General features: G+C 48.8%; 1 protein-coding gene across 1 annotated transcript in view; it reads right to left on the bottom strand.

Annotated features, from left to right (window-relative positions):
* Positions 1-8,612, bottom strand: part of LOC104546308 (gamma-aminobutyric acid receptor subunit alpha-3-like) — a gene marked incomplete at its 3' end in the record, with an annotated part of 46,523 nt that extends 37,911 nt beyond the window's left edge. The window contains exons 1-2 of the mRNA XM_010191670.1: positions 8,524-8,612; positions 4,270-4,391 (exon numbers count right to left, since the gene is read on the bottom strand). Coding sequence (XP_010189972.1) covers positions 4,270-4,391; positions 8,524-8,612 — 211 coding nt within the window. The remainder of the gene's footprint in view (positions 1-4,269; positions 4,392-8,523) is intronic.
* Positions 8,613-9,102: the final 490 nt, after the last annotated feature.

Raw genomic sequence — 9,102 nt, 5'->3', positions numbered from 1 at the left:
AGGAAAATTATTAACAGGTAGCAGAGATCAAAACCACAAGCAGGGCAGAGCTGACACAGTAAGGCCAGATTAAAGACACCGTAGCCCTGTGTTGAGCATCCCTCATTTGAGTCTTATTGTGAGCAGCAGAGTCTGACTGCACCAAAACTTGCTCAAGCCCAAAGCCGTCTGTTCCAAGCCCAGCATGGGCAGGGAGATGCTGACACCAGGCCACAAAGAGCAATCCAGCAGAGATGAGGAAGAGGAGGCAGCTAGGAGCCTAGGTTGCTTTCAATGCTCTGGATATACCCAGTTGTGAAGGTACAAACTGGGGCTTCCCCTCTGCCTGGATAGGATCCACTTTGTGGTGGCGTCACCATCCCTGGAGGTGTTCAAGAAGGGTGTGGATGTGGCACTTCAGGACATGGTTTAGTGGGCATAGGGGTGTTAGGTTGACGGTTGGACTTGATGATCTTAAAGGTCTCTTCCAACCTTAATGATTCTGTAACCTTTCTGTAACTACTTGCTGCCGACCCTGAAGACAAGGAATATGTTGTAACCAAGAAAGAAGAAACCAAAGGGGCCAAGTGCCTGGTTCTCCTTAGGGAATTGCATTGCTTTAATCCCGTGTTTGCTGGTTCAAATAAACCCCATGCTCTGAAAACCTCAGCAGGCTCCTAACCCTCACCTGTCCAGAAGCACACGGTGCAGACCAGCAGGATGCGCACCAGCCACTGCTCTCTCAGCATGGCCATGTCAGCTGTTTAGGGACTCCAGAGACACATCATAGAAGCTTCAAATACCATGGGTTACCTTGTAAGTGATGCTGCATCCAGGAGGGATAACACCAATCGATTCTAGCCTAGACGCTTAACATGGTACAAATTGATTTTTAATTGCAATTGGAGAAACTGGCTTATCTAGAAAGTCTACAGTTCATCTTTTAGAAAACTGAACAGCCTGCTCTCTTCCTTCAGGCAAAATCTTTTTCTCTTTGGCATTCTCTGGAAAACACCAAGAGTTTTCTTGAGTGCAGGCTTCCCCAGACCACACGATCCAGAGACTTTGTCCACCACTGCTCCAGATGCCCTCTGGGTTCCTCATCCTCAAATCAAGAAGCACCTCAGACACATCCCTGGTCCCCATGAAGCAAGCAGGCTCTGGCTGAGCTGGAAGCTGGAAGCCCTACCCTGTTTTGCACAAGGATATACAGGGTATTTTTGTGCATCAGTCATTCTTGGAGGGTCACTCATGGTCCCATCACTCATATCCCACTCCTTGAGCGCCTCTTCTTTTTGGGTATACAATGTCTCTCCCTTTGTCAACCAGTTCTACCTCTTTCTCCTGGCCACATCTCCTCTCTCCTGCTCTTGCAAGCAAGGCAAGCTCCAGGTTCAAAACTGAGGCCTCTCCACGTGCCAGCTCTACAGGAAGCCTCAGCAAAGATAATTTGAGAGCTGTAAATAGATGCCCCTCACCACAGCCCCTGTGGGGCTGAGCAGAGGATCTGCATGATTGCACAGCTCCTGACTGGGAGCGGAGGCCAGCGCTGTCCATAGAAACTCTCTCAGTGGGAGATTTTCTTATCCTGCAAGGTTGGCCATGACAACAGATGTCTCCATCCCCTCGGGGTCCATTTCTGTTCCTCTTCTGACTTAATAACCAATCTGCCCTGTGTTTTCCCAGGGGAAACACAGGTTATCTGCTGGCAGTTCCTCCCCCTCCTCCCCCACTCTGACTCCTATGACATGATCTATTTCTGCAGCTACCCATTCCCCAAGCCCAGACTGTATTTCAGTGGCCATGGGGCCAACAAAAGACTCAGCTCTGTCCCTAAGAGCAAGCCAGCCCCAGATTACCTGGTAGAGACAGGAAGAAACCTCCTACCACCCACAGAAGACGTCCCTGTGACACCAATGGTGGTGCCCCCAGCGCATCTCTGCAGAAGGAGGGGTCTGACAGTGACTTTACATCTCCCATCACCCCTCCTCTTCTAAGCCAGCCTGGAGTACCCTCACAAAACATTACGTGCTATCAAGACTGCAAGGACTCTTTGCCGGAGAGGATGTCTTGAGCCATCATCTCCTGGGGGCCAGAGCAGCAGCATGGCACAGAACCACCCTCGCCTGGGGCTGGCTCTGTAGCACCAGGCACTCCTGAGCATCCTCAACAATGGCTTGCTTTGGTTTGTGCCTGCAGCATCCTGGTAGGAAGAGGAGCTCTGGCATGGGAGCTATTAGAGTGGGTGGCAGCAGATGGTGAAAACAGAGGGCATAAGAAAATAAATACAAAGAGGCTATCTTGAGGGGAGAAGTCACCACATCAACACTCTGTTGCTGACAGTCTCTTTTCCCAAAGTCTAAACAAACATTGCTCGGTTCCCGGCACACAAGGAAATGGCTTCACCAAATGCTGGGACAGGTCTCTGAGCACTCAACACCAGGCTGCCTCGAGAGGTGCTACAACCCTGCACCCCACTCAGCCCTTCCCACTCCAATCCAGGGGTTTCAGGGGGATCTGTGCCACACAGAGCAGGGAAACCTAGGCCAAGGGAGCCTGCACTTCTGCTTCTCAGTTACCCACAGTTTAGGCCAGCCCATCTTCCCATCAGCCTCTGCATGGGCACAATACCACCACATCTGCCCTTTCCACGGACACCAAAGCAGAACTGCACAGTGCTAACGGATGATCTCGCTTGACATTTTCAGAAAAGCAAGTGGACAACATTCCTGAGGGAAAGGGGGAGCGCCAGTGCTGGGTCTACAAGGACTGCCCAGAGCTGTCTCACAGGAAAACCAATGTACCTTGGAAGTCACTGAAACCACCCAGCAGCACAGTCTCTAATTTGAAGCAAAGCAAGCCCTCTCACAGATTTCACATAACCTTGGATGGCAGGAGCCCATCACTTGCTAGCTATCACTCCAGGCTATTTGATTAACCCCCTAGTCTGGAGTGCACAGCAGGACCATTTCTGCTTCTCTGGCCACCAAGAGACCCCAAAACCTGTAGCCCTTGTCAAAATTCTCCATCTGGGTCCACAAAAGTGCTCCACGAGGGAAAATCAGAAGTGAAAGTAGTCTTTAAATATGCAATGTCTGGTTCAGGCAAAGGCAATTTATTATGTTAAGCACATTATTAAAGGATCTAAAGCAACAGAGCAGAGATCTTCCAAGAAAGGTTTTAAGTTTCAGAGCAAGGGGCTCCTGGGAGTCCTCTTGTTAATACTTTGCACAGGGTTGTCTGCAACCAAGCCTACGGTGAACATAAATGCCCCCTCGGTCCCCTTTCAGAACTCGTTTCAGTTAAATCAATACAGCCATTGGGGAGACTTGAGGAAGCAAAGCTATTAGTGGGACCGCAGTTAATTCTGGGGGAAAGAAACAAGCAACAAAAGCAATAAAACTGATGGATGGCTTATGCAGACACAGTAACCCTTTCCTGTCTGAGCCCTGCAGCCCATCAAAGGTGAGGATGCTCAGTAGAGAAACCCTTCTTCCTCAGATTTTGCATGATCTCTGTTTGGGATCAAAGTATTCCTAGATGGGTGCAGGGCATGTCACTGAAGTGGACACAGGGCTGGGAAGAGACGAGGCTGCTCTGAGGAATGGAGAGTGCAATTCCAGGCTAGCACTGTATCACTGGAGCCCCCATCAACATGCAAGAGCTCAGGAAAGCTCGTTCCCAACCTCCTTGGGTAGGGGAACCTTCAGGGACCATTGAAGCATACGATGGCTTCAGCTTGAGGTGGGTATTGTCCAACAGCGCACCTTTGCAGCTCAGAGCCGTGCAGGGACATCACCTCAGTGGCCAGACATGGCTCATAGACACCAGCTCATGAGAGGGGTCAACATCTCTGCCACCACAACACTCCTTGACAACAACACACCAAGAAACCACATGTTGAGACTGAGGCTCTGTAGCAAAGCTCCTGACTAAAAAGCAACATGAGCATGAACTAAAGGTCCTGCAAATTGGTAGTATCATCATTTCTGAAATGGTAATGCCTATAAAAATAGGAGAAGTAAGTTTAATCATATTTGCCCCATCTACAGGCCTGTCAGTGTAATGTCACAGAAGACCACAGCTGTCAGAGACTTGAACCTCTCATCTCAAATTATCAAAAAACAAGATAGCATGGACTCAAAGTGGGGAAACCAGCAACAGACTGACTGCAGCACTGAACCAGCCTCTCCTCCCGAGAGCACCAGACTTACTAAAGAGTCATTGGAGCAGCCCGTCATTTCTAAAGCTGCACAGCTGTGTAAGACATCATCTCTCCACCCAACTGACCTCCAAGTCCAGGTCTCAGGCGGTTGTCGTATCCATCCAACAGCCTGTCCAGGATGCGAGTGAAAATGGTGATGTTATCTTTGCTGTCATCGACGACGTCTGAAACGTGCTTCTGAGAAAGTCTGGCACATGGGGCAAAAAAAGAGGAAAAAAAACCATCATCAGAAGAGAAACCTACTCCTTAGATGTTCAGAACAGTTACTGGAAATGAAAATATGTTGGTTCATGCTCCAGCCTGTGCTGCAGTGGGCCCTTAACTGCAGGATGGAGTACACCTATTGATAAGGGGATGTGCTTGCAGGACTCCCCACTGGGCCTGGAGCTTAGGATCCCTGTTTTTTTAGGATCCCTGTTTTTTTAGGGAGCCTTCCCTTGCCCCAGCATCCCTCGCCTGCCCCTAAGAGAGGGAATTTTATGAAGAGTGGCTGTGGGAACCTCAGTTACTCAAGTGTCAGCATCTCCTTACAGGCAGCACAGAAGTGATGCTGGTTATTTACCACATTTCCAAGTTCACTGCTCCTGGGAAGGGAGGCAGAAAAGTCGGAATTCAGTAAAGCAGCCTTGAAGCCTGAGTCCATCATTAAAGCTCTTCATGAACCATTTCTGTGGTTTGTTGAACTTACCCTGTTTATAAAACCAAATGAGTTTTCACATGCGTATCTCTGCTTAATGCAAGGAGCCTGGAAGCTCCTAAATAAGATGATTTTCTTGGGGCATTTTCTGCCCCAGGTGGAATAAAGTAAGTAGTAAATTTCTCAAACAAAGCTCTTCTCACCAAACAAAATCTTCAGTGCAGTTTTGCAAGCCCAAGGGGTTCAAATAATACATTTGCATTTTGCATCTCTCTTTCAATCAACAGAAAAGGCACCTGTGAATCCTTCTGAAAGTGTCTGTCTCTGAAAGAGATTTCAGACAACGCAGAGGACTGGTGCTGTGGCTCGAAGCACAGCTTTCCCCAGAAGAAATAACTGTGAGGACCAAAACAAATGGAAAGGCATAAGATTAAGTAACAGAAAACCAAAAAGAAAAATCTATAGAGATGCAGAGATTGAAGAGGAAATAAAAGAGACACCAATGAGGAAAAAAAAAAAAAGATGAAGAGGCACAGGCAAGCAGTGGGATGGCTGAGGAAGCCCAGGCAGACAGGGAGAGACACGGCTGCTGGAGCCAGGGATCCCATCCCCTGCAGCAGCACCATGAGCAGGGCAGCCCCAACTGGAAAATCAGCCCTGTGCCAGTAACTGGAGAAGTAAGTGACTGGGATAAGTGACAGATGAAGACCATGGTTGCAGTAAACTGGAGAGACACCTACAAGACATGGGTGCAATTGCCAAGGAGGGTCCTACTCCCCACAACTATGGGAGGAGAAGCCCCTAAATTGTTGCTTTCTAACACTTCTGCCCCTTTCCTTCTGCCCCCCAGACTCATTTTCTCCTGCTCCAGTTCATGTGTGCAGCCACTGATTTAAGCATGCATCAGGAAGCAGTAGGGGGGAAAAAAAACCCCAATGACCAAAAAAACTAGAAAGAAGAGTATCATTTAAGGAGTTCAAAGCCTAATCTTGCTGCATCCCATCTGGTTAGTTATCCTTGCCACTACTGCTCCATTTGTAAATACTCTGTGAAGGGTCAGCAGGGTGACAAGAAGCAGAGCTGGCTCAGTGTTTTCTATCAAAACGTTCTCCCAACAGAAAACCAAGCTTCTCTAAGACAGAAAGAGCAAAAAGTATTTTCTAGCAAGAGAAAAAACTGAGAGCAGGCTATGGGTATTTTTGGAGCCAGGCTGAATCAATACTATTCAGCATGCTGCAGCTAATTGAAATATTCAATTTTGGGCAATTTTGACGTTAATTTGTGTCAGCATCAATGACCAAACACTCCAGGAAATGGCATTTCATGTGCTTTAGGTTCACTCCTGCAGGGATCGGATCCCACTTCTCACCTTGGCCTCTGGTTTTGAGCAAACCTACTCAAAAAATACCTGCTGTCATGGGAGAAGTGGCCAAGCCAGGAAGCTCAGTCTACAAGAGCCCAACAAGGGCAATAAAGTGTTTAAAGTGCAGTTCTCATGGGGTACTGGGGCATGGGGTTGAGGTATGACTGACAAAACACCCCTCCCAGCCCTAATGCAACCTGTCAGATCTGAAACATCAAAACACTGCTGATACTACAAACTGCCTTCAAATCTTCTCACTCAAATCAAAAAACAGTTTTGGCTTTTCATCTGGACTTGAAATATTTGAAATAGCTGAATCCCCTGCAGATATGTAGAATTTTGAGGAATTTAACAAATGCCTATGGTAATTAGTGAGGTTTCAATTGTAGCAGCTTTCAATAGATGTCATGGTTAAAAGCAATCTGTACCCGTGTCTACTGATGGGTATATAACCCTCTATAACTTATGAATAGCTAGCATGTTCATGAAAGCTCATTCATTAATGTTTTATAAGCTATCTTTAAAAATTACCCATAATATAAAGAGTGAGAGGACAGATTTTTGTGAAGGAACTCCTGGTGGAGGCTCAGCGGTGATGGGAAAAATGAGTTTACAAATTTCAAAGCCGTTTTACTTAGCCTGACATTTGAGGTTTCGACTTCAATGTGAGCAGTGCGGGATTTGCTCAGGAGGCGCTGGGGAAAGAGCAGCGCGGGTAGAGCCAGGGAAAGGCACAGGCAGGGGACAGGCAGAAGCATCTCTGCCTGGCACCTGATTTGGGCTAATTCCCCACTCCAGCAGAGGTCTAGGCTGGCTCACCTCACCTTAACATAAAGCTAAAGCTGCCCTTTATCACAGCATAAAAACCAGGTCTCATTTATCTCTCTCAAAGCCCCTGTGAAGAACTCTAAGGAACTGCACAGAGGTATGGGGATCATGGTTTTAAAATAATTAAAAGCCTTTAGGCAGGGAAGACAGAGGTTTACAGCAAATTTAATTAGGATAGGCTTGAGGAAAAGTCATTACCTTACCACCCGTCCCTGTGCACACGCTCTCTGGGGAGCTGGCTGCCAGATCAGCACACTAACCTCCGAACAAGGGTCCCCTCGTATGCAATTTAGGAAACAAATCCTCCTGCGGACCAGAGTGATACCCACATGGCAGGCAGCAAGGGAGCAGCAGTATCAGTGAATATGTGATGGGAAGTAAAAAGGCAGCAGTGGGGAAGGCAGAGGCAGGGAGGATGGCAGGGGGGCGGCTGGTTACACAGCACTGATAGGAGAGTCAGCATCTACACGTCAAGGCGTGCTCGGGATGCATTTACTTATGCAAAATTAGATGCAGGCAGGTGAAGCAGCATGGGCAGGACAGGGTGGGAGTGTGCAGCTGGGCAAATGACTGCACACAGAGAGGTGCGTGGGTGAGGCAGGAGTGGCGGCAGTGACATTTTATCATGCACGAAAACCCTTGATCACCGCTGGGATTGTAACTCAGCAGACAGCATTTCAGTGTCCATACCTGGCACTCTAAAGGCTTTCCTAAATTTTTCATAGAAGTCATGTATTATTTGCACTTCTCTCCCTCTGCACAGAGCTCCTCCCTCCCCGCGGCTGCCAGGCTGTGCTGGGGGTGCCTCTGCCTCCCTTCCTCGAAGGGCTCCCCGAGGGATGCTGAGGGGGGCTGCAGACCCTGTCATGGACTAACAAGCTTTCATCTTTGCCCAGTGGCTGGGACGGTGAGGCTGGTGGCAGCGCTCTCTGTGCTGGGACAGCTGAAGTCTGCACGCTCAGGGCCACCAAACCCAGGTGGAGGGTGAGCAGCATTCCCAGCCAGGGCTGGGCAGAGCCCCCTGTGCTGTGGCAGATCGGGTGTGCTGCTCCATTGTCACACCATACACAGCCAAACAGCTGCAGCAGTTTCATTTTCTTTTCCTTAAAAAAAAAAAAGAGTATTAAGAAATTAAAGGGTGGGGGAAGTCTCCTTTCCAGGTCAAAACTCATCCAAGCCAAGTCCTTGCCCAGAGTGAATTGTGCAGAGGCCGAATCTGAAAATTGGTTTTGTTACAAAAAAATGCTGACAACTGTCCTCAGTGAGAGCACCTCAAATAAAACGAATGTAATCGGTCAGCTCAGACACATGGGACTGAGCAGTCCCTGGGTGAAAAGCGTGAGGACGGGGATGAGGGGAGGGTTGCACGCAGCAATGACAGTTTTTAGCGCTTTGACCTGGACTACTTCACACAGGTACTGGCCCCAGAATATTTAAGCACAGTGAGAGGACTGCAGCCTTGGCCAACCGCCTCAGCACTCACCACCTTACCCAGCATCAGCGGGGAGAGCCAAAACCAGGACTAGGACTCCAAGGCTAAGGAGAGTGAGTGGCCCCGTTTCTGGAAGCCTCAGCGCCATGGCCTCAGCACGCAGTGACCGGCAAGCAAGCCTCCAAAACCTGCCAGGGTGGGCACAGAGGGGAAGGAGAGAAAAGATATTTTATTTACTAGGAGGAAAGCAATCTGCCTAGTTCAGTTTTTTCCCCAGCAGTTCATCCACTTTAGCCAGCAGGTAGTGTTTTTGAGGTCCTGTATTTGAAGTCCCGGAGACCCCCCACAGGGACCAAAGGTGGCAGCATCCACCGTGGCCATGGGGAAGTGTCAGCACGTAATCAGAGCCAAGCATGTACATACAAGTACAGACACTCACGCCACATTCACAGCACATCCAGCAGCTCCCCAGGTGCTTCAGCACCTTACAACAAGGACATAGCTCCTTTTCCAAAATTACTGCACTGGTTCTTCTTCTACCCATTGCTTCCTCCTTCTCCTCACCCTGTCCTCTCAGCCACTGCCTTCCCCTTGCAGCAGCTCCCAGCTCCCTTCCTACCTGTGCTTCCTCGGGGACA

Source organism: Mesitornis unicolor, unplaced genomic scaffold (genome assembly GCF_000695765.1).
Source record: "Mesitornis unicolor isolate BGI_N332 unplaced genomic scaffold, ASM69576v1 scaffold49989, whole genome shotgun sequence".
In the NCBI taxonomy this organism is placed as follows: domain Eukaryota; kingdom Metazoa; phylum Chordata; class Aves; order Mesitornithiformes; family Mesitornithidae; genus Mesitornis; species Mesitornis unicolor.
Note: the sequence above shows the minus strand (reverse complement) of the source record. Positions and strands in the feature narration are given on the sequence as shown.